Below are 25465 nucleotides of genomic sequence, written 5' to 3'. Positions count from 1 at the left end.
ATAGTGATTGACTATAAACAAAAAGACTTGGACAAGCTGTATTGAAGCCCCACTTGGGCAATAGCAGGGAAGAAGGCAGTAGATCCCAGAAGCCAGGCAGTGGTCCAGGAACCAGAGATGTGTGTATACAGAAAAGTGCAGTTTAGGAACAAACAAGGGAACACCTGAAAATAGTGTGATTAATGCTCAATGACCTTCTAGGTTCTTAATCTCAAGCTGTCAGGAACTTCAGGTTGGCATAATTGTCCCTTGACAATGGTGGCCAGCAGGGGTGAAAAGAAAAACGATAGTGTACCTTAAATACTTACTGTACATGCCACATTTTACTTAACCAACCCACTATTTTGGGGCATTCGGTTTTTTCCAGTTTTTAATCTTGTAAGTCAGTCTATGAATTTTATTTTATTTTTTTGCTGATTTTTTCCCATACATCCATGTCTATTTCCTTGGAATATATTTGCAGAAGTACAATGCCTAGATAAAAGAATGTGAATGTTTTTTCTGATTTTATTGTATGGCATCTAGGCACAAGATGCAATCCTCGTTTTGCCTTCAAGGTACTTTTCCAGTGTCTGTCAGGAATCATTTGATCTTTACTACCATACTTCCTAACTTTACTTAGGTCTTCATTTACTGGCAATAGACCAAACTCATTACAGAGGAAGTTGAAGTAAGTTTAGCTGGGAGATGTTGAAATGGGGGAAATTTTTGGGTTAAAACAAAGTGAAAAAAAATGGGTTTGAGAGAAGGATATAAAGACAGTCACGTAGAAACCGAACTCCACAATCCATTCCTGAGACAAAGCTCCGCTTCAGAACAACATGATGCTCAAGGTATTGTTTCCTTTTGTTTAAATTGGCCTTCCAGCTTTCCTTTTCCTCGCCATTTCCTCAGCTGCTCTCTCCTCTCAAGAGCTACCTGCTTCTACTTCAAAAATGGTGTGGTAACATTTCTCCTAGCCTCTGGGTGGTCTGATTAACTGCATCTTGTTTTTCCATCAGTGTTTTACCAAGAAAAGACATGGTTCTCTGCCATAAAATTAGGAAGAAAATGAATCATTGTAAGCTCATTGAATTTTGACCTTCTCCTTTGGCACGTACCCATTATGGCACTGCCAGACCGTATTTCTAATTCTCTGTTTACTGTCCTTAGGGCCCTGGAGAAGATAAACTTTTTGTGGCAGAAACCATAACATCTTGTTTTGGTATTCTAGAGAGCTTAGCACAGGGCCAGACACATAGCAAGAACTCGTGAAACATTTGTTAAATAATTGCTTGTTTTGCCTTAATTTATACATTAATCATAGTATTTTACTAAGAACAGATGTAAATGCCAGGAGAAAATCAAGAAGACCAAAAGGTATTTTAGAAATAGATGGGCAGAAGGCTAAAGACAGCTGAGCAGCTGCATGTTTATTTCCTCCTGTTCCCTTCCTCAGGGGCCAGAAAGGCTGTCTGTCCTTTGGCACACAGGGTGGTGTTCGGGACCTGTGAGGGGATCTGGTGGCCTCAACTTTCATCATCACTAGCACCAGGGGACTGTGTGGATGGATGCCCCTAGCATCTCCCGCCAACACCTGCTTCCGGGCATACATGTTTCCCCATAATGCACTCCAGCGTCAGATTGACCTGAAGATATGAATAATCAATCACTAAGTACCCTCAAACTGTGGGAATTGTGGGGCTGGGAAGAGAGGCCGAAAAGAGGCAGTTTTACTTATAAGGAGGGACCCAACCAGTGCTTGAATTTCTAAGTTTTACTTGGTGGATCATCAAGACAGTTCTTTTCCCTCCTTCCCTTCTCTGTCCCTAAATATGTTTATCCAAATTTCTAGCAGCATGAAAATCAAAGTTATTGTTATTCTCCACCCTAACCTGACTCCCATTCCAGCTCCTTTATCTTCTCTCCTGCTTTCTCCCTCTCTGCCTTCCCCTCATCATTCTACCAAAGCTTCAGAGACATCAGAAGTAGCCCATTGTTTTGAAAATGGTAACGTTTCCCTGATCTGGTAATCTAGAAACTGAAAATATGGGACTACTCACTGGCCACGTTGGAGGACTTTCAGCTGGGAACTTGTCCCATCTTTGTACCTCTGCCCCGGCACCAAGCTTAGCATCAGAAAGCCCCAGACACCCCAGATCCTCTATCCAATAACCCCCCATCCTATAGCTCACGTTTTAAAATGAGGTATCTGATGTTCAGAGAGACGAAGAAATTACACAATGACACAATAATCAGAGCAGGGAAGGGAAGCGACCTAAAGTTGACTAGGCAGTACTAAATGCTAGGCATATAGTGAACCATTACTTAAGAGAGGGTATTTTTAACTATCCATAACAGACACACTCTTACAAAGACACGCAGAAAACAAAGTAACTGCCTGTGCATTGAAGAACTTGACATTTAAAGGAACTGCAAAGTACTCTGCTGCTTACGAAGTAAGATAATCCTGCAGGTTTTCACTATCAGGTTTGTGGGTAGAAGCCAAAGGTCTTCTCCACTAGAATGGCCACATGCACTTCATACTCAACTCGTTCACAATGAGCCCAGCATCGTTGCCCAGAAGTCTGCTATTCTTCCTGTGTTCCCTCTCATGGCAATGGCACTGCGCTTTCCCCATCCAGAGCCATCCAGAGTTGTCATGGTCTCTTACCAACCTTGTCTACCCTTCTCCATCCATTCTCAACACCAGTACCTACAGAGATTTTTGAAAACACAGTTCTGATCATATCTCTTCCTTTCTTAAGACAGCACTATGGCTCCCCACTGATGTCACAGTCTTTAGCATAATGTAAACTTCAACATTCAGTCCTAGGCTGTAAATCCACTCTCCCTGTCACATCTGTCCCTTGCATAGGGACACTCTGGTACCTCTGCCTTTAACCTTCATCCTCATCCTCAGCACCTTCACCTGGCTGATTCCCAGTTTTCATAACTAGCTCAGGAGTCAATGACTCCAGGAAGCCTTCACCAACAGAAAGAGCCCATAGTGGTTCTTAAGTGTAATTTTAATTGTTTTAGTAGCCATATGATGAAATGAATTTTAACAATAAGTTTTATTTAACTAATATACCCCAAACGTTATCATTCAGCCATGTAATAATATTTTAAAATTATTAAGATACTTCATATTCCTTTTTTTCCTACTAAGTCTTCAAAGCCCAGGGTTTCTTCTCCCTGATGACACATCTCGCTCTGGACTAGTCACACTTCTGATGCTCCAACACCACATGTAGAGAGTGACACATTGGCCATGACATCCTAGAGCGCTGAAGACTCACCTCGAGGGCTTAATGGAAACTAAGAACCCAGTGCTATGTTTCCAAACGTTCTAGTTCTGCAGAGGGTTTAATCCTGGAGGTCTGGGGTAGCGAAATGTTCATTTTCAGCAAGAACCCCAGGTTTCTAACATACGTGATCCTCAGACCGCACCTCAGGAAATGGGGGCTTAGGAGCTAGACGCACTGATTTTGGAGTTAGACCTACAGGGGTTTGTGTCCAGACTCAACTCCGTTTCAGCTGTGTTGGTCTTGGTCTCCCTACCCACAAAGTGAGACTCATGATAGCTACCTAGAGACCTGTGGATACTAAGCAGATACTACATTTAAAACATTCAGTTCAGCACCTAGCATGTATCTTATGACAGCTCCTAGCTGTCCGAATGTGCCCACCGCCCAGGCACGCCCACCTGATGGGCAAGACGCCCTCCCTTCGTCCCCCTCTGACTCTTTGTGCTCGCCCCGAGCAGAGCCCACCACACTCTGTGGCTTGCTAGTGTGCATCCTCGACCGGACTGAGAACAGAAACTGGCTACTGTGCGTTTCCACATCCTTCTGCCTCACACCTGTGTTCAGTATACATCAGTTTTTTAGGAATTGAACTGAATTTGACCAACTGGGTTTCCTGTAGGGGAGTAAACCTTTTACATAAAAGCACCTCACGCTCTCATGTAGAAAGGAAGTGTGTGAATACAGAGGGAGTGGAGCCCTGTTCTAACATCCTTCCCTTTAAAGTCTGTCACAGCAAGCTTTGCCAAAGTGATCCATGGCTTGAAAGTGGGACACCTGACCGATCACGTCATTCAGAGGAGCAAGAGGATGATTCTGGATACTCTGGGCGTTGGGCTCCTGGGAACCAACACAGAAGTGTTTCACAAAGCCCATGAATACAGTAAAGTAAGAAGCTCAATGTCTACCAAGTGCACACACATGCCTACCCACATGTGTACCCAGAGACATGTGTTTGTGTTCTGCTGCTCTACTTTTTAAAATTAATTAATTAATTTATATTGAAGTACAGTCGGTTTACAATATTGTGTTAATTTCTGTGTACAGCACAGTGATTCAGTTATACATATACGTATTAGTGCTTTACTTTTAATTTTAGAGGTAGTGCTTGGTGTATATAGCACTGTTTTATATAGTTTTATGGTTTTTTATGCCTGATTACCCGAGTCTTAATATTTATTCATATCTTTTTCTAAGTCACTATCTTAAAACCAGTCTTAATCTTAAGACTAGTAATATCCCAAAGTTGATTACTATTATGACGGAAAGCATGTTTTTACCTGAGGGTCTTAGCCGCAATAGTACCTACCCCAGACCATTTGTTCATGCAGAGTTTGAGACTCTCTGGAGGAAAGGCTGAGCCCTCAGTCTGAGCAGAGAGTGGGCGTTTACGTGGGAGAGGCAGCATCCATCTCTGCAAAGAATATGCTTGGTATAGAGGATGAGTCCACTTTCTTTAGTGCTCACCCTCAAGGAGTAAATAAGAGTAAATTCAGACTCATTCCCTGGAGCACTTATGGATCACGGTCTGGAAGAGCATCCCCTCTCCTATCCATAGAGAAAGTTATATATTCTTCAAGGAATAGAGAAATCCACTGATTAGGGCTTCAGTCTAGCACAGAGGGTTCAAATAAGGAGTATTAAAGTAACACCTCCAAAGGCGAAGAACAACTCTTGCCATGGTGACTTGGTGTGTTGGGTTCACACTCTGCATCCCTGACCGTTATTCTTTTGTTCCAGGTCTACACTTCCAGTGTATCCAGCACTGTTTGGGGTCGGCCAGGCTTCGGGCTCCCACCAGCATATGCTGCTTTCGTTAACGGTGTGGCTGTAAGGAGGTTTCTATGTCTTTTCAACTGTTCTACAGTCATAATAATTTCAGGGATGGAAAATATCTCAGAATTGCCCAATTTCAATATTTCATTGATGAGACCACTGAAGTTCAGAGAGGTGAAGTGGCCTGCCCTCTCTCCCACGTAGTGATTTCAGTTTTCATGTTTTTACAGTGAATTGATGCTTTTCAAACAAATTGCAAAGCAGAGAAAATAAGATGAAAGTATTTAGATAAAAACACCCCTAAGGTATCTTGACTCTAAATTAAATCTCCAGACTCAATTCCTTCTGTTGTGGTCAGTACCAGTTTCTAGCCAATAACCAGCCTTTCATTCATTCATTCACTCAACAGATATTTATTGAGAAAGAAACAATGACTATATGGTGTCTATATTTTCTGAACCAAAAATCAGCACTTCTGACAGGCAATTTTTATGCATTTTCTGTGCTCCAGGGGCAGTCTACAAGATGTAATTTGTAAACAAACATGTTGGGATTTCTGAGATTTTTTTTGGTTTATGGGGACAGTAGCTCAGAATGCTGAAAGTCAAACCTAATGGTGCATCTGGGAGTAAATGCCCAGAAAGCTGGGAGAAAGGCACCAGCCACAACCAGTAGACATAAAAATCTGTTTTTAAATGAACTTCCAGTTGTTACTACTTCATATAAGGAAAAAGCAAATGGCTGGGATGAAGAGAAATAAAACCTTATAGCAGAAAATAACAATTTCAAAATATAGTTTAATAGTTAATCTGGGTTCAAGAGTTCTTGCAACTTCATAAGTTTGAAGTTATGTCATAATAAAAGTGTACAAAAATATGGTCTGATATGGAATAAATGACGTTAAACTTTTAATGTGACTTGTTTGAAGGGTAAGTGAGGGAGGCAGGGAGGAGCAGCCACCTAATTCTGCAGCTTTGTAAGGGGGATACAGATCTGTTCAAGGGCTGTGGTAACTCAGACCCAAGCTCCTTGGGGCTCACTAGCTGCTCCCCAACGTCCTGTCCTGCCTGATCTGGCCAGAGGACAGCATGTCTAGTGCCCAGCCATGTGATTAAGAATCACAGCCAGTTCATAGGTTTAATTTTCAGAGGATCAGATCTAAAAATCTCACATCAAACAAGGTTATTACTGAATTACTGGTCCAAAAGCCATTGCATTCAGGGAAATACACTTTGGTTTTGCTTGTTGTTTGTGTGTCTGTTTACACAGATTCACTCAATGGATTTTGATGACACGTGGTACCCTGCCACTCACCCTTCTGGACCTGTCCTTCCTGTCCTCATGGCTTTATCAGAAGCCCTGCCTCCAAGTCCGAAGTGTTCTGGCCTTGACCTGCTGCTGGCTTTCAATGTTGGAATTGAAGTGCAAGGCCGATTAATGCATTTCTCCAAGGAAGCCAATGACATACCAAAGAGGTAGGGAGAAAATGTGCCCCATCGCCAGGCAGCCACATCCCCCTTCATCTGTTAGTCGTTATCTCTGTAGAGCTTTCTGACATAGAGGTTGGCTCAGTTGAAGACGTTAACGTTAGTTGCTGGCACCAGTCACATATCAAACCATATATCCATATACAAACACATGACTTCAGAAGGGCTAGTGAAAAATCTCCCCTGGGTTTAGAGAGCCAGTCAAGCAACCAGGACCGTGAACTAAACTGGGGCGTCTCATCCCACCAGGTCATTCTGGTCTCTGTGGGTATTCTGAATATCCCTCATCTCATCTCAAAGCAGACTCTACTTCGATATTTGCTCAGGTCCTTCAGACTAATAAGACTATTCAGAATATCCTATACCCAGCTTTTCAACCTCTGGATCAAAACTGGTTGGTCAAATGCCGGCTGTATCAAATGATTCAATCTAATATTTATTTTGCCTCTTGGTCCAGTATTGAAATACTGAGTGAACTTTCACAGTTTCTACGAGGCCCTCAATTTTTACAGTTACTTACAAATGCTTCCAGCAATAAATCAGCAACTTTTGTCTTTCTGGCAATAATTGTAACCATACCATTTATAAATAATTTACTGTGTGTCAGGCACTATTGTGAACAAGTGAATGTGTGCAAAACTCATAAAACTCTGAGGTAGATACTATTATTATAATCATTTTATATGAGAAAACAAGTACTGGGAAATTGAGTAACTGTTCCAAGATCACACAGCTAATAAGAAGAGCCAAGATTTGAACCCAGGCAGCAGGGCAGCTTTATCTAAGCTGCTGACCACTACACTATCCTGCCCCCCTGGTGGCTGAGGTTGGTAAATCTCCAACTCTTTGCTCTTGCTTTTCAGATTCCATCCCCCCTCAGTGGTGGGAACTCTGGGGAGTGCTGCTGCTGCATCTAAGTTTTTGGGGCTCAGCGTGACGGAGTGCCAAGAGGCCCTGGCTATTGCTGTTTCTCATGCTGGGGCACCCATGGCAAATGCCGCCACTCAGACCAAGCCCCTTCATATTGGCAATGCTGCTAGGCATGGGATAGAAGCTGTTTTCCTGGCAATGCTGGGTCTCCAGGGAAACAAGCAGGTCTTGGACATGGAGACAGGGTTTGGGGCCTTCTATGCCAACTATTCCCCAAAAGTCCTTCCAGACCTAGATTCACATACTTGGTTGCTGGACCAGCAGGATGTGGCCTTCAAGGTTTTCCCTGCGCATCTGGCCACCCACTGGGTGGCAAACGCAGCTGCATCTGTGAGAAGACACCTTGTGACAGACAGAGCCCTGCTTCCCATTGACTGCATTGAGAGAATTGTGCTTAGAATTCCAGATGTCCAGTATGTGAATAGGCCCTTCCCAGACTCAGAGCACGAAGCCCGCCACTCCTTCCAGTATGTGGCCTGTGCCACGCTGCTTGATGGTGCCATCGCTGTCCCATCGTTCCACAAATGCCAGATCAACAGGCCACAGGTGAGAGAGCTGCTGGGTAAGGTGGAGCTGGAGCACCCTCGAGACAACCTCCCAAACTTCAACACACTGTACTGCGAGGTAAGTGTCGTCCTCAAGGATGGAGCCATCTTCACAGAGCGCTGTGATACCTTCTACGGTCACTGGAGGAAGCCTCTAAGCCAGAAGGACCTACGGGAAAAGTTCAGAGCCAATGCCTCCAGGGTGCTGTCCTGCCACACAGTAGAAAGGCTTATAGAGCTAGTAGAAAACCTAGAAGTCGTAGGAGACTGTTCTGTGCTGACTGCTCTTCTGAAAGAACTCTCTCCACCAGAAGTGGCTTCAAAATCTATCTAGCATTTAATAATTCCATCATACAATCTCTCCTGAGGCTTACCAACATCTAAATGACTTTTTACATTGGGGGAAATTCAATGCTTTGCTTTACAGAGCAAGGGTCTGTTCTTGGTCTGCTCAGGAATAAATGCAGCATGCTGAAGAGAGTCCAGACACAGAATCACATATATGTGGAAGGAGTCTTGTCCTGTAACTTCTGCAACACAGTTCCAGTTACTTATAGCAAGATAATACAGACACAAGAAACACAGAGAAATTAATTTTATGAGCATTCATAAGGCTGAAATTCAAGTCCCCTGTGATTTGCTTAATCTTTACAGATGAGTTATTTATGAATCTCCCGAAGAATTTGAACTTCTACGTATACTTGCTGATAGTGGAGAAGGGTTCTGGTCTGTTGTGCCACCAACAGATCTCTTAGACCATGGGTTCACAGTGGAGGGAACGCTACCGGGTTTAAAATAATGGCTTTGTGGGTTCAAGTTCTGTCTCTGCTACTGACTAGATGTGACCCTGGGCATGTTTCTGGGTATCCCCTTATCTCAGTTTTTCTACTTTAAAGCATAAATTAAAAAAGAGTCTTTAAAAAAGCAGTTTGGCTGTAGAAGCCATGCTCTTAATCACTATAATATATAACCTTGCATTAAAAAAATTTTTTTTGAGGCAAATATCATGGATGTAGAGTCTAAGATGTAATAAAGAATGACAGCCAAAATATAGTATATATGTGGGTAATCAAATAAATATTAAACTGTGTAAAATAATAAAAATGCCTTCTGGGGTTAAAAATTGCAATATCAGCATTACCTATGTGTATATATAATATATATATATAAAGGCAGAGAGTTATCATAGTTAATGTGTTCTAAATTCCTCGTGTTGTTCAAGAAAAGGGCAAAGCTATTAGCTCTAGACTTTGACTTGTAAGTATGTATGTTGACATTTCCAGGCTGACTACTGTAAAACAGCAGTAGAACGTATCAGGTTAACAGAGGGAACGATGCAGAATTAGGGAAAAAATGATCCAAAGACAGGCAAGAAAGGAGAGGGAAAAGAAATATAGGAAAGGCAGTATAGACAGAAAGCACAATATAAAATGACAGAAAAAATCCAACTAGATCTATAATTACAAAAAGAGTAAATGGACTAAATGCTCCATTTAAAAAAGACAAAGACTATGAACACATTTTTAAATGTTTATTTTATTAACGTCTACTTTACATATCATCAATTCATCCATTTTTAAGTGTACAGTTTAATGAGTTTTAGTAAATTTACAGAGTTATGCAAATATCACCACCATCCCGTTTTGGAATACGTCTATCACTGCCAAACATTTCTCAGGCCTGCTTGCAATCAATCCCCACTCCTACCTCCAGTCCTCAGCAGCCAGCGATCTGCTTTCTATCTTTATAGTTTTGTCTTTTCCACATACTTCATATAATAGAATCATGCAATGTGTAGTCTTCTGTGTCGGGCTCTTTCATTTAGCATAATAGTTTTAAGATGTTTCCACGTATGTATCAGTACTTTATTCCCTTTCATTGCTGAGTCGCATTCCATGAAATGGATATACCACATTTTGTTCACCCATTCATTAGCTAAAGAGCAGCTGGACTGCTTCCAGTTTGGAGCTATTGTGAATAATGCTTCTGTGAACGTTCACAAACACATCTTTCTGTGGACATGTCTTTCCATTTCTCCTGGGTAGATTCCTAGGAGTAGGAATGCTCGGACATTTTAATAAATACGTTTAACTTTATTAAAAACTGTTTTCCAAAGTAGCTCTATCATGTTACATTTCTACCAGCAATGTGAGGTGATTCCCATTTCTCATTATCCTCACCAACTCTTAGAATTCTCAGTCTTTTTAATTTCAGCCAGTCGAGTGAGTGTATAATGATATCTCATTAGAGTTTTCATTTGCATTTCCCTAATGACTAATTCTTGCCCATTTCTGCCTATTATTTTAATTAGATTGTCTTCTCATTGAGTTGTAAGAGTTCATTTTACATTCTGGCCATAAGTTCTTTAACAGATATATTCTTTACAAATATTATCTCTCAGTCTGTGGCTTGTCTTTTTATGTTTTTAACGATCTCTTTGGAGAGCAGAAGTTTTAAATTTTGACCAAGTCCATTTTTTACCATTTAAAAAACAAATTTTTGTTCCTACTTTTGGTGTTATCAGAAGTCATTTAAAAACTTCAGTTATATACTTTATTCAAGACACGTAAGGGTGCAGAAAAGTTTAAAGTAAAAAAAGGTGGGGGAATGTGGATGGAATATTAACAAAAGAAAGCTAGAATAAATAAATGTCAATATTAGAAATAAAAGAATTTAAGCAAAAAAGCATTACTTGAAAAGAAGATTTTAAATTCAAATCGCTAGGTAACTAAACTAATTCTAAACCTATATGCATCTAAATACTATTAGGCTGCAAGGAGAAACAGATAAATTCAACACCATACTGAGAGAATTTTAACATTTCCCCCTTAGTAATTTATATTTCAAGAAAACCAAAACCAAATAGATTATATAAGATTAAATACAATCAACAAATCTTATTTGATGGACATATAGAAAACTCAACAAGAGAAATTACAATCTTCTAAAAACCTTACAGAACATTTACAAAAATGGATCCTATACTTAGGCATAAAGCAAGTCTCAACTTTTCAATGCACTGGATTATCCAGATTTTGTCTAATCACAATTCAATCAAGTTAAAAGTCAATACAAAAAAAGATAATTAGAAAAGCCTGAAGTGTTTAGAAATAAACATTCCTCTAAATAACTCTTGGGTCCCAGAAGAAATTATAGTGAAAATTATAAAACATTTAGAACTAACCAATAATAAAAATACCACACATCAAAATTTGTAGACTATGGCAAAAGCAGTACCTAGAAATGTGCAGAATTTTCTGTTGCTGGCTCTGTATTACCTAGATTATGCTGTTCCATAGGACACATCATGTTAACACTGATGAAGTTTAAGGTCGATAAAAGAGGAGACAGAAGAGGTGGTTTCTATTGTGACCTTGAGATTAAATTTAATTATCCTGCCTTGATACATTTCAGAAGTTTCTACGGGCAAGATCTGAGGGCCTTTAATAATATCCTCAGATATCCCCTGTTAAAAATAAGACAATAGACTTAAAATGGACTTGCTTATGCTAAGCTCATACCCACCAAATCGAGACTTTACTGAATTAGAGTTTTGGCTCTTCCAGAAGTGGAATCTTAAACGAATCCATCAGGAATCTCTGATCAGCACTAGTTAGGTAATCTGCCTGACAGACCCCTGCCACCCACTAAAGACAAGTAACCTTGCAAAAACCAATCCACTTTTTCGCCTAATGTAATTTCCTTGGTCTGGCTCCCTTCTGCCTATAAAAGTCTTTCATTTTGTACAGCTCCTTGGAGACCCTTTCTACCTGCTAGATGGGGTGCTACGTGATTCAAATCGATTTTTGCTCAACTAAACTCTGAAAAAATTTAGTATGACTTAGTTTGTTAACGCCCCTGAAGGTTGCTTTGGACCAACAGCAGTGGTTGGTAAAGACATTCTCTCCTGAGGGGGACAACAGGTGACCTTGACACTGGCTATTGTGCCCACTGGGTTAACTGAAGGCAGGAGAAAATATGGGGGAATATGGGTCTGCAGAGAGAGCTGAAGGGCTCTCTTTGCTGACAGCCCTGAGAATCATCCACCCACAACTTACCACATAAAAAAATAGAGAAGGAGCGGGAGGAAGAGATTGGCTTCCCACATTCTTTCCTAGATGATTTCTTCCTCTGAGGGTCGAAAGCTAGGGCACTTGTGAGCCACAGAGCTAGGGGGGGCCTCTGGATGGAATGGGAGAGTGGAAGCTGAGCCCCCTGCCTCTTCCTTCCATGAGGCTGGGCAAGTAGGACTGCCTGAAAGCCACCTGACCCTGAGAAAGCCCAAGACGGGGCTCCGGCACCTCTGGTCTGATGTCTAGGCACTGCGGCAAATGCTTGCTTTGCCCCTTCCCTTTCCTCGGGGACAGCAACAAAGACGCAGCTCAGCCCCCTGTTAAGGTGACAGGCCCAGTGTGCAGGCAAATGAGGCCTCCACACGGATCAGGCCAGACCACCAGGGAGAAAACCCACTGGGAGACGGGGACAAAGGCTCTACCCACAGGGAGAGGTTAATTCCAGCCCCCTCTGTATTTCTGCAACCTGAGCACACATCCACAGCCTTGAGCCAAAATGCCTGAGTCATCAGACACACCTTTGCCAGCTCTGAGGGGCCCTAGTGCTAGTCTATGTTTGGGGGATCTCAAGACCATGTACACTTTCAGGTGTGCACCAAAAGAACTCAGAGAATATGTGAGTTTAAAAGGAATTTTTATATAGTATATTTTGTAACAACTTTACTTGGAGTTCCTGTCTAAAAAAGATATCACAGATAGGTAAGTCCCCTATGAAAACTGGGGCCACCATAAGGTCCATGACAGTTTATGCAGGGGAACCTCTTTGGGGATGAAGAGTAAATGGGAGGAGTCAATTCAATTCAACAAATGTGTACTGAAGGCTTAATAGGTGCCAGAAGATGTTCTTGGTGCAGGTGGTACAGCAGTGAACAAAACAGGCAAGAACTCTTACAACCAGGAGCTTACAATCTAGAGCGAGTGAGAGACAAGCCAAAGAAGTAAAGAGGACAAAGGAAGTGATCCGCACCTCTTCTGGGCCAGCTGTGCTTCCTTCATTCCTCCCTGGTGGGGATGTGAGCTTCTGGAGGCTGAGCTGGGCTCAGGGACCAGGGAGCCCAGTGCATGCAAACCCTCCTAAGTGGAATCAATAGCTTCCAGTTCTTCCTGGAAGAATACGATCTGTGACAAGAAAGGGCCTGTGGAACTGCAGAAATGCAGCTTCCTTGTCAATTCTGGCAGGATTTCCCTCCACAAAGCACAGCTACAGGAAACTGAGCATAGGAGCAAAGTCACAACAAAATGCACCGCCTTCCCCCAGCAGAGGTGCACACATGTGTGCAGGCACAGGCGTGTGTGCATGCACACGTGGTGGCACTCTACCCAACAGTGTGAAACCTCTCTGCAGCACTGCAGTAATTACTCATTAGTGAAATTTCTCCACTGTTGCTCTTCTCTCTTACCCTACATTTTAAAAAAAATAGCATCGTGATAGTTCACAGAAAGCGATCATTCAAAAGACATTCAAAGCAGGAGAGTGTTTCAGAAGCCGCTGCTCTGGCTTCTGATAAAACCCTGGGCACCCAGCAGTTGACAGCTGCAGAGCACATCAAAAGAATGTGTGATGCTTAGAGTGTCATGGCTTTATCTGAACCGCACAGAAAAGAATAAATACCTTCACAGAAATTTTGAAAATTTAGACTTAGTCACTAGTTCAGCTGTTAATGCAGATATCAACACTCAGATATCCTCATCGTCTCACTTTTAAAAATTCCCCTGCTTTTTGTTGGAATTATTGCTAAAAACAAGTCAACCCACCCCAGTTACAGTTGGTGCCCATGTAGAAGTGAAGCTGGAGGTTCAGGAAAAAGCCTTTGGAATAGCCCGATGCCCATCTGTTTGAAACATGGCATGAGAGTATAGCTTCTGACTTTAGAAAATGAAAAATAAAAAAATAAATAAATGAAAAATAAAAACAACAACGTGTTTGTCTAGAAACCATGGATATCTGAATAATTCAATGGTGAGTATTTCATCTTTGAGTCAAGATCGAGAGTACCTATCATCAAGTGACAGAATTTGTAATTGGGCTGGATGGAGCTAAAATATTTTTACTTGAACAATTCATTCTATGTACTATAAAGTGTTGCCTTTCAAGTGCACTATAAGACACCCCCCACCACTTTTCCTATTCCATCACAATTGTCAAGCGAGGGGCCGTGCTGTGACGGCGCACGTCTGCACCATTTCGTTGGTAGTATCCGGGCAGGATTCCCTCACATCCCCGAGGCTGTGTTTGCGTCTGGGCTTCTGCGCAGCGGTGGCTGCACCTGCATCAACAAACCTATCAGAAGAGGAGAGCTAACCGAGTGAGAGAAACGTTTCTTAGGCACCTGACAGCGTGACTGTGAGAAAGCCAAAATTATCAGCTTGCAATATTCTGAACAAAAGCTCACAGGCACTGTGCACACAAGAAATCTGTTCCAACGTGAGGCTTCATTGAAACATCGAGTTAGTAGGACAAATGAAGACTGCATGTACTAGGATTAATAAGACATAATGAAAGCAAGCACAGTTTAACCCACACAGCCGAATGGTATCACGAGAGAGAACGGCTATACTGAAATTTTTTTCTTACAGACTAAGCCAGAGTATTTTCTAAGAATACATCTCTACGATTCAATGCCACCTGGTCTTATCACTTTAAACCACAGTCCCTTACCATGCCCACCTCCACCTTAATGCCAGCCACCAAGCAGCCCAGCCCCATAATGCACGATAATCTGTTAAGCTTTCAGAAAAGCAGTCACATTTATATTCACCTGGAGGAAGGAAAATAGGAAAGTGCTGTAGAACCTGCTTACCCGGCAGGAAGCTTTCCATCCTCTTCCCCACCATCCACAATGTTATCCTGACCCAGTGTGACTCCACAGGCAGGGAGGTGTCAGCTGTCAGCACAGGGAAATGCCGGGCCAGCTGTTGGGTTTCCTAGCACCGTGGAAAGCTTGGAAGTGTCCTTTACAGAACTGTTAAGTGCGCAGTTCTGGGCCACCCCAAAACCATCTGCAAAGAGCAAAGACAGGGGACCCGGGATTATCTGAGGCAGCTGACAAAAAGAACCTGTGAACAATTCTTAAGCAAAGAATTAAGGCATATAAGAGCAATAACATACGCGAATCAAATGTAAAAATAGCATTTCTTTAAAGTCTTTTGGAGTTGATAATGACTTTGACTAATTCACTAACTTAGTTTTAAAGTCAGGACAGCAACCTATATTTGTCAAAGTGGCTCAGAGATGTTTTTGTAAAAAAAAAAATCAGTGCCAAATACTAGAACACAGACCCAATCATTAGGGTATTTACACAGCTTCAATGCAGCCCTTGTAGCAAGTGGACTTTATAGACTGATACAGGGTTTACATTAACCTAATAATAATAAAAACAAACATTTTGTATCAACGGTATGAAATTCTGAAGACACAAGCTGGGATACCCATCATGATGCTAATTTTTGCTAAATATTTCAAGTTTGGTACAAAGTAGAACTGCATATTTTTTTAAAAGCATTTGAGATAACTTCATTTCTTTTAAAAACAAAACCATCTCTTTATATGCCAGAATAAAAGTTGTTTTTTAAATAGTAATAATTTTTTGTTGATTTTACAAGTCATACTGTCTTAGATGTGAAAACACTAATTTTAGCATCAGAGCCAAAGGGCAATAATCACTTTTCTTCTTTTTTTGTAGTTTTTTTAAAAAATTTTATTTTTATACAATTTTTAAAGGTTACTTTCCATTTACAATTATTTCCAAATATTGGCTATATTCCCCTGGTTGAACAATATATCCTTGAGCCTGTCTTATACCCATAGTTCGTACCTGCCGCTCCCTCATCACTATATAGCCCCCCCCTCTCCTCCCTGGTAACCACTAGTTTGTTCTCTACATCTGTGGGTCTGTGAAAGGCAATAATCTTTACAAAGCTGTTTTAGAGTAAATCTATTTGCAGTGGAAGAGAAGAGTAAATTCTCAAAACAGCAGCTCAAATACAATTAATTTCCCTCACTGTCTCCCCTCCCTCCAGGGTTTTGTAAATAGATATTTAAATCTGTTTATACATAATAAGCTTGGTATATACATAATGTATAGGAAGTCTCCAAAGATGGTGCCCCAGTATCCATGCCTCCCAATATTCATGCCCTTTTATGGTCTCCTCTCCTTGAAGCTGGTCTCACTCTTGATCGACAGAATGTAGTAGAAATGATGCTGAGGAACTTCCGTGGCCAGATTGTAAGAGGAAAGCCTGGGTCTCTTGGAATGTTCTAGCTGACGGCAGCCCTCACGTGAGCAACTCAGCCATCTGAGGTCCATGGGTTATAAGGAAGCCCAAGATTGCCACACAGAATGGCCACATGGCCACGCAGCCAGCCCTCAGCTCTTCCAGCCAGTCTCGGCCCAGGCACCAGACACAGGAGTGAAGATACCATTGTGGTGTTTCAGATGTTTGCAGCCCCAGCCACTATCTGACTGCTACTGCATGAGAGATGTTAAGCAAAGCCAGCTGAGCCTAGTCAACCTACAGAAATAGTAAAGACTGTTTAAGCCACTAAATTTTGGTGGTGTTTGTTACAGCAATAGTGATCTGGAATACAGTTTATGTTAAAGGGCAGTAATCAACCTATTTGGATAGGTATGTACAAGTATCCGCAAGCAATAGACCCCTGCTCTAAAACAATGACGCCCAGCTCTCACTGTGGGACATCTCCAAATTGCTTCCCCAAATGTCAAGATTATGGTGAACGTTTAAAACAATCTTAAAACTGATTTTAGTTGTTTTGTTTGAAAAAGAAATATATACTATACAGTCCCTTATGAAAGGGACTAAATGGAAAGAAATCAGAGATATCTAAGACAAGTATGCTTGCAAATCAATCTTTTATTTTAAAGGATGGAGCCACCTATCTATAAGTGATCTCTGCACAGTAGAGGCAGTCCTCTACCATGATTCCCAGAGCCTAGAGGCCTCGAAGTGTGGGCTGCATTCCACGCACCACCTGTCACCTAGGAGCTGAATCAGAATCTGCACTGTAAGATCTCCAGGTGACTCATATACTCTTTAAAGTTAAAGGTACGTTGATCTAGATTGGTGGTTCCCAAGCTAGTCTACATATGAGAATCATCTGAGCATCTTAATTCCAAAATCCAGGGACACAGGCACTGATGGTTTTTGAAGCTTACCAGGTGATTCCAGGTGCAGTCAAGTCTAGGAACCACAGGTCATTCTTTGTAGAGCACTGGTTCTCAGACTTGGCCACATAGAAGAATCACCCCCACTGTTTCCAACCCCAGAGTCTGATGTAACTGGTCTCAGGTGTGACCCAGGCACTGGGGGGGTTTAAAAAACTCTTCAAGTGTTTCTCATGTGCCACAAACCTAGAGACTGGAATAGGGCTTCTAAATGGTAGCTGAGCCTTTCAGGGAAGAGGGTTTGGAAGTCAGTGAGCATTAATTAAAATGAACAGTTGGCCTCACAGCTTTCAGCTAACTCACCAGGTTACTGACAGCGTCAAGCACGCTGAAGTTTAGATCTGCCACGACGTGTGCGTCCCCAAGGGCTCTCCTGGCACTTTCCTCCCCCACAGTTCTCTTCCCTTCTGTTGGGCTCTCTTTCAAGTGATTAACGATGTGCATCTGCTCAGCATTAGGAGCAAGTATCTTCACCTTCAAAAATAGAAACAAAAGCAAATGATGTCATTGCCTCTATGAAAACAATCAAACAAATCGATCTCAGAGCCTAAATCAGAAAAGAAAGCCAGAAAACCACTAAGTAATTCTGTATGCCTTCAGAGCCAGCACAAACTGCAAATATTAACAGCTCAATAGCAAGGGAGAAACTGTGGGAGACTTCTAGAGGAAAAAAGAAAATTGAGCTATAAATTAGCTTCCAGAAAGAAAGAACAGAAAGACGTTGGTTTCCTGAGTGTGTGTGTGTGTGTGTGTGTGTGTGTGTGTGTGTATTTAAAGTGCATATTAAAAGCATATATATATATGCTTTTTAAAGAAATGTAAGAAAATACCCAATTTTATAGATAGGACGGTATAAGGCTCCAAAACACGGGGGAATTGATTAAATAAGCCCTTAAAATCTTTCCAAAGCAGTGATTCTCAACCCTGACTACATATTACAATCCCCAGGGGAGTTTGAGGCCCAAACAGACCGTTTACCTGGGACTCTGGGCATGGGTATGTCTTAAAACCTCCCCAGGTGATGTCACCATTTGTCAGGGTTGGCAATTTCTGATCTAAAGCAAATGAGAGATAAAACTCACAATCGCAGGGCTTCCAGATAAAATCCCAGGAGCTTTAATACCAAGAACCCAAAGCAGACTTGGAAGCTCTCACTTGTCCTATTTCCACGCATCCAACCCCACCGCTGGATTAACACCCCAAGTCCGCCATCCGAAGTGTCTGCCCCACAACCCCGCAGGCTGCAGAAGGAAAGCACGCCCTCCCGCGGCCCAGTAGGCAATCCTAACTTTGCTCCAGTGCCTCAGGTGCATCCGCGCAGCCCGTTTGAAGCTTTTGGCTGCCATAGAAACGCCGCAACCGCCAAGAGGAGGGCGGTGCAGCTGGGCCCTGCTGCGGGATCCGCAGGTGGCCGGCTGCCTGCGGACTGGGCTCCACACAGCCAGATAGATGGGGTGTTGGCCCGGGGTCGCTAGTCCAGCGGGAAGCACAGCGCGCCTAGCGAAACCGCGCATCCAGGACCGAGGAGGCTGCAGCTGTTATGTCCTTTGTGTTTGGAAGAAAATGTGTGCCAGGGAGCCATAACCCAGGTTTTATTAACTAGCAACTTTCATTTCAAAACTATCTTTAAATGAAAGAGGAGAAACAAAACAAAACAAAACATGGATTCTATCCTTAGCTGGGCTAAAGTAACTTCCGTGCAACTTACTTCAAAAGGGAATATAGAGATTCAAGTGGCCCCTTAAGTGGTGGCTGACGCTGCCTGCAGGATCTGGCAGGGACCAGCTCTCTAGCCATGAAGGAGCCCACCGAGCCCAAGACTTTGCTCCCCTCGGTCTTTCCTCATTCTGTCCTCTATCACTCTGTCTCTTTGGACTTGAGAAGATCCACCAAGGAGACCACTCGGACATCCAAACTAAGACCACGTAGCAAGTAATTGGCAACCTGACTGGACTGTCAGACTGTTGTTACAAAGGTGCTTCATTCTTTAAGAAAATTCATCAGGAGTCAATTAAAACAGTGGGTTACAGCAGCCCCACATCAGATGCTGGCTATGCAGGATTCCAGCCCACACCCTCAGCCCTCTGGATGCAGAAACAAAAGGCTGTCCTGCCCCTGAGGCCCCTATATTAGACATTCAGAGATTTTTTTCTCCCTGATAAGCAGAGTCAACACCCCTAATCAGCCTGGAATTAGTTCAGAAGAGGGACCTCCGCCCCTCTGCAACCCCATAATTATGGGAGTAAAAATCTCTGAGGGGGGAATGAGACAGGAAGCGGGCAGGGCACAGCCATTCAAGGAATGATACAGCAATTAACATCAAATTGGTGGAAGATTCAACCCCTAGTAGGCCTTGAGGCTCAAGTTGGTGGGAGATTTGACTTCTAGCAGAACTTGAGCTTCATTATACGCCCATTGTAATATATTAACATGGTGAATAACATGCCCACAGGCACTATGACAGTCCCAAGGCTAGCCACAAAAGGTCAAACAGTGGGAAATGGCCAACCTCCTGGGAATCCCAGCTCCGTCCCCAGGCTAGTTAGACTGGTCCTTCCACTTATTAGCATATGAACCAACAAAGCCCATAAAAACTGGCAACACAGTGCTTCACCACCATCGTCCTCCCTCTCTCTCCCACTTCAGGAGACTGCCCGCACTCTGTCTATGGAGTGTGTACCTACTTGTACTCTAATCTGAGCACTCAACTCCCACACCTCGTGGCCTTTCTCTTGCCTTTCAATGTATCTCTCTAAATAAATCTACCTTTACTCAAAAAAAAAAGAGAGAGAGAGAACATAAATATTTACATACAGTAACTTTTTAATTAAAAATTTTCAATAATTCAAGTAAATCCATATACAAAACAGAGACTCACAGGCATGGCAAACAAATTTATGGTTACCGAAGGAGGAAGGGATGGGGAGAGGGGTAAACTAGGAGTACGGAATTAACAAATACAAACTACTATATATAAAATAGATAAGCAACAAGGATTTACTGATAGCACAGGGAACTATATTCAATATCTTGTAATAACCTAATGGAAAATAATGTGAAAAAAATATATGTATAACTGAATCACTTTGCTGTATACCTAAAACTAACACAATATTCTAAATCAACTATACTTCAATTAACAATTTTTTTTCATTGTGTACAATAGATTTATTTTTTTGAACTGCTCAGCTCCAAAGCTGGAAGTCGAAGTGGTGTTTTAACAGAGAAAACTGAATGAGAAGTCTCATTGCACCATTTCATCTGCATTAGAGCAGAAGGACAGATAATTTTTTAGGACACTTAAAATGGGAAGGGTGATGTCCAGATAGAGCATAGGCTGTAATGAAGAGCAATGAAAGGAGGCAGTCTTGGCTAGGATGTAACGCTCCTCGTGGTATTTTGCATTTCACAAATGTAGCAAGTTTTTAGAAAGTCCAATATCCATATATGTAACCTAGTTTTCTTCTATTATCGCAGGAAAGAAATAGCAAGTAATGTGTTTACTTTGTTTAGCTAGGATGCTCCCTGAGTTTCATTTATACAACTTCATATATTGACCCAATATGTGGAAGAAAGTTAGCCTCATATTAAAGGACGAAATCTGCAATCTCCATCAATTACATCTCTACTTCTCCTATTAGATCTTAAAGTTATTAGCCCTATCTCCCTCCAACAAAACTTTACTAAGCTCTTGTTATGTCCCAGGTGCTAAATAAGGCACTGCATCCACTTTCAAGAAGAAACCTACATTTCTTAGCCTGGCAGCAGGATGCTGGTCATAAGCCATGGATGAAAGAGTACAGACCTATGAGGCTGATTCTAACCTTGATCCAGTAGGACATTGATATTGCCTAAGACTGTCAGTGACACACAAATTTAGAAAGAGGAAGTGTACATGGTATCAACATCAGGCGGAGGAAAGATCAGATGCCTGTGAAAACACAGATGTATCTACCCACATCATTGAGGCTAAGGAGGAACAGGGGAAGGAGGAGGGGGAGAGTATTATTCAACTTGAGAAGCAGGGTAACCTCGTGGTGGGAGCAGGTTCTGGGTCTACCTCCTGGGGTTCTACCTTGTGTGATGCTGGGAAAGTTACTCAGTATCTCTGCGTCTACATTTCCTCAGTCTGAAAGTGGAAGTGGCACCTTTTTCATAGGGCTGGTGGGAGGATTAAATATAGTCAATGTCAGCTGTGTTAAAACCTTAATAATAGTGTATTTCTGCTCACTGAATGGTAGGCACTGCTTCCTTTTGCTTGAAATAATTTTAAAAAAAGTTTTTGTTCTGAAGCTGGCTTAATATTCTTGAGAAAATTAACAAAATGTCCAAGACAGAAGTAGAAAATATATTCAATAAATAACTACAAGATTGTAGAGAATTGTTTAAAAGATTTAACGTAACAAGTAAAAGAATGTAAATTCAAAATTGCTTGATTTAGGATTAAGGTGGGGTGTTAACTGTAGCTCCATAGTTTGTTTTAAAGTGCCACATAATAAGTAGATAATCCCTCTAATTTCTTCAACTGAATATAATTTTTAACTTCATTAAGTTCACAATAAATTATACCGTTAAATTATCTTTAACCTAAAATAAACTATGCTGGAGGTAAGTGAAACTGCCAATAAAAATCTGAAAGTAGGACCTATATGTGGTTGATTGTATTTGTTTAAGCCAGTTAATCACCTGTAAAACAGATATGTGTACCCAAGTTTCACTAGCTTTGGGTAGGGGGGGACTGTTAATGCTTTGATTAACATCAAGATACCATTAACCACTGGCATTAAACTTAGTGCAGAAAATTACTGTGTCCAGGGCAGGGGTTCTTAACCTTTCTTTGTGTTCCATGGACCTCTTTGGCAGCCTGGTTAAACCTCTTCTCAGACTAATGGTTTTTTAGTATCTAAAATAATATTAACACTGGGTTTTGAATATTGACATTGGATTATGTGTCAACGGAAAAACTAATCAACAGTCAATCTGAGAAAGAAATTGACAATCTATTGGAGCCAAACTGGATTATAGCCCAGGAGGCAGTCTCTCAGAGAGCTCTGAGAACTGTCCTGAGGAGGTTAAGAGGGGAGGTAGGTATCTGATTCTGGCGAAGCAGGTCTGTGCAGTCAAGTTCGCACCTTGGTAGAAGGTTGCTGCTAGTCATGAGGAACAGATATCATAGATAATGGTTTTAGTGCTTTTTTCTAAGTATGGGCAGATGTAAGAATCCAGGTTTATAAAAATTTTTCTCCTGAAAACTCTCTCTCTCTCTCTCAGGGCCAGTTCTGTCAGTTTTCCCAGAGCATAAAGTGCCTGATCCTCATCTTCACCCTGAACTCCTTTCAGGGTGGACTGTGACTGGTTAGTGACTGCAGTGGGTAATGACCTGATTCCTGCAGAGCTGGATGGTAGGCCACATTCTTTATTTTACAGTCCCTTCCTTTTCATTCTTAATTTCAACCAAGGTTTGGGAGGCATTCCACGACCAGTTTATCCCAAAGTGCTGAGGAATGCTCATGCCCAGGTCAGGCGAGGATTTTGCTGATAGGTCACTCAATGTGCTATTAGTGGACTAGGCCTGCTAACGGTAACCAAAAGACTCTGGACCACCTGTCTTACTACTCTGTTATGGTCCAGGACGTGGCATCTTGTTGCTTCTTCCCAGATCTAGAGTTACAGGATTACAATTGTTGATCTTATAGAATTGCATATTTTACCAATCATTTCAAATCACATAATCATCATTAATTTTATCTGAGTCTCAGTCACACATTTGGTAATGCAAGAAACAATAATCTTGTAAAATAGGGAGAATACATGTACTATAGCTAGTAATGTTAATAAGGTCATAAGTAAGTATTTAAGCTAAGAACTTCCATTAGGTGCAACCCTTTACCTCCCCAGGTCGGCTGACCAGTATGTTTCTCACCAATCCCTACCCTTAAGGGAAATGATCCATTGGCATTGTACATAAAGTTCACCAAAGACGTCTGCACATACAAAGTGAGTGGTGGTTCATCGTGACCCCTTACAGGATTGAGAAAGGAATGTCTTCTAATGAGTTAACATGGCTGATACTAGAAGAATTAAAATTGGTCTTTATGGTTGAACAGGTGTGTCTGCCATTAAGGAGGTCTGGTTAACCCACAAGGCAGGTGCACAGTGCACACCAAATGGGCAGAGAAAATTTTTATGTTTAACTTTTTCTTGTCCTGCCTTAAAATATAAATTTTTATTTCATCGTAAGTGAGAAAGTAAGAATTAGCTTGGACTGTAAAAATCTGCCCTGCTATTCATGAGCCTGGAATAAAAGGCTAAAAAAGTTGCAGAATTAACATAAAACAATATTTCTCCCCAAACACAGTAGAACTGTAAAGTGTGATAACCACCTCCTGCTTTATGACTCACTGAGAAAATTTGTTCTGTAAAATTAAAGATTTAGAGAGTCTTTGCTGTTTGAAATTACATCAGTAAGAATGAAATAGTCCAACTTTGCCTGGAGAATCTCAGTCCCTTGACACAGATAAGCAGCCTCAATTTACAACCTTTACAACCCAGGGGCAGAGCTCCCAATAAGGGGTTTCTAGACACAAAACTCCACCTCTGTTTTAACTAGTTTCCAAGGAAATGGAACCCTGGGTCCACTTTGTTGTCTAGACTGCACATTGACTCTGTGTGTTGATAGGCAACGTCGCTTTGAGCCTACCAAAATGCTGCTCACTTAAATTTCACCTAAATTCCACTCGACCTCAGTCTCCTATAACTCTGTCTTTTCCTTTGGGGAGATGCCACACAGTTCCTCTGTGTGCAATCTCCCACAACGCAACAGTTCACAAACCTGATTTTACTGGACTGAAGTTCCACTATAGTGGTCTTAGGATAGTCGGAAAAGGAGCCAAGGGAAACCAACCGGATTAAAAGTCAGTCTATTGTTGGGTCTTCAAGGTTTAAAAACCTCAGACTAGAGAGGAATAACCAGCAGGAGGAGGGATCCGGCAACAACAGTCTAGAAACATCCTTAGCCTGGAGTACTGGGGTCATAGCAAGAGGAACAGAAGGCAGAACCAGAGCAGAGCAGACGGGAGCTACCGTGAGGCTGAGTTAGGTCTAATTCGAGGAAACACTTTCTCACCATTAGAGCTTCCTTCCCATGGAGGGGAGATCTCCACCACTGACCAAGCTCGACAGGGCTTGTTGTTGTAGCTCTGGGAAACCCTGAGCAGGACGGAAAGTTCCACTGTGGCCCTCTAGTGTCTAGTCTCCTTATTTGCAAAAGCTATAATGTTACTTCTGAGAGCTGCTTCTTTTTAGTTTGAAACCATGCTCAAGTGCCGGCCACTCTGAATGTGTGTGTGTGTGTGTGTGTGTGTCCACTCTGAGTGAGTGAGTGAGTGAGTGAGTGAGTGCGTGCGTGCGTGCGTGCGTGCGTGCGTGTGTAGGGGGAACAATCCTCACCAACCCTCAGAATGCCTGGCAGGCCTAAGGAAGCCAGTGACGACCCCCACCCCACGGGTCATGGTGGTTACCTCTGGCCATCACAACCACCCAATATGCTCATTCCAATATACTTACAAATATTATGATGGTTCCCTCGTGTGGTTGGTGAACCGAAGTCTTTGGAAAGCCCTGGTCTAGGAGTTTTGCAGGCTGCTCTCTTGTAAAACAAGTGACTGCAAGTGACCACGCCTTTGATGTACTGTTTAAAGACAAATGTCAACCCCGGTGTGTAAGACCATGGCAGGCTATGAGTGTCTCATCAGAAGCTGGGCAGTTGATCCTACTGTTCCCTTGAGGTGGCTGAAGGGTCAAAGAAGGCAGAGTAATAATGTAGAATCTTCTTTCCAACGAAAGTGGTAGATTCCAACAAGGAACAACAACTAGGGGTAAGTGCGTGGGCGTAATTAACTGCGCTCAAGAGTGGTAGCCTGACCTGTATGATGTTAGCCTGTGGCCACTGTCATCACTGGCTCACGCGGGTGAGAAAGTCACTCCCCCGTTATTGTTTTCTTCATTGCACTCACCTCCCCCCAATATTCTCCTTCACTCAAATGTTGTCACCTAGTCTGGGCCCTGAGGGAGGAGCGAGGTAAGAGTTCAGTACTAGAGAATCCAAAGGAACCCAAAGCTGGATTTTCTGTTTGGTTTTGGCGGTGACTGGGGCGAAGGCAGGGGCGTGAATGTCAGCAGAAA

The 25465-nt window shown here is 42.2% G+C and overlaps 1 protein-coding gene and 1 long non-coding RNA gene across 2 annotated transcripts; one reads left to right on the top strand and one right to left on the bottom strand.

The window, feature by feature from the left end:
- Window positions 1-676: 676 nt before the first annotated feature.
- Window positions 677-9445, top strand: ACOD1 (aconitate decarboxylase 1). The gene is made up of 5 exons (XM_010996663.3): window positions 677-833; window positions 4014-4175; window positions 5028-5117; window positions 6333-6538; window positions 7414-9445. Exons 1-5 carry the CDS (start codon window positions 822-824, stop codon window positions 8357-8359), a joined length of 1416 nt encoding a protein of 471 aa, XP_010994965.1. The 5' UTR covers window positions 677-821; the 3' UTR covers window positions 8360-9445.
- A 715-nt stretch (window positions 9446-10160) lies between these two features.
- Window positions 10161-25401, bottom strand: LOC116157223 (uncharacterized). Its single transcript, XR_004141219.2, has 4 exons — window positions 24848-25401; window positions 17585-17755; window positions 14900-15098; window positions 10161-14379 (listed from the first exon to the last, which is right to left on the bottom strand). It is a non-coding gene; the product is annotated as an uncharacterized LOC116157223 (long non-coding RNA).
- Window positions 25402-25465: the final 64 nt, after the last annotated feature.

Source organism: Camelus dromedarius, chromosome 13, assembly GCF_036321535.1.
Source record: "Camelus dromedarius isolate mCamDro1 chromosome 13, mCamDro1.pat, whole genome shotgun sequence".
Lineage (NCBI taxonomy): Eukaryota > Metazoa > Chordata > Mammalia > Artiodactyla > Camelidae > Camelus > Camelus dromedarius.
The sequence above is the reverse complement of the archived record's forward strand: the minus strand, read 5'-3'. Positions and strand labels throughout refer to the sequence as shown.

Coding starts and splice junctions, on each gene's coding strand:
- ACOD1 (XM_010996663.3), top strand. Junction 5,118..6,332: donor CTTTCGTTAACGGTGTGGCT/GTAAGGAGGTTT, acceptor CTGTTTACACAG/ATTCACTCAATGGATTTTGA. Junction 6,539..7,413: donor GCCAATGACATACCAAAGAG/GTAGGGAGAAAA, acceptor CTTGCTTTTCAG/ATTCCATCCCCCCTCAGTGG.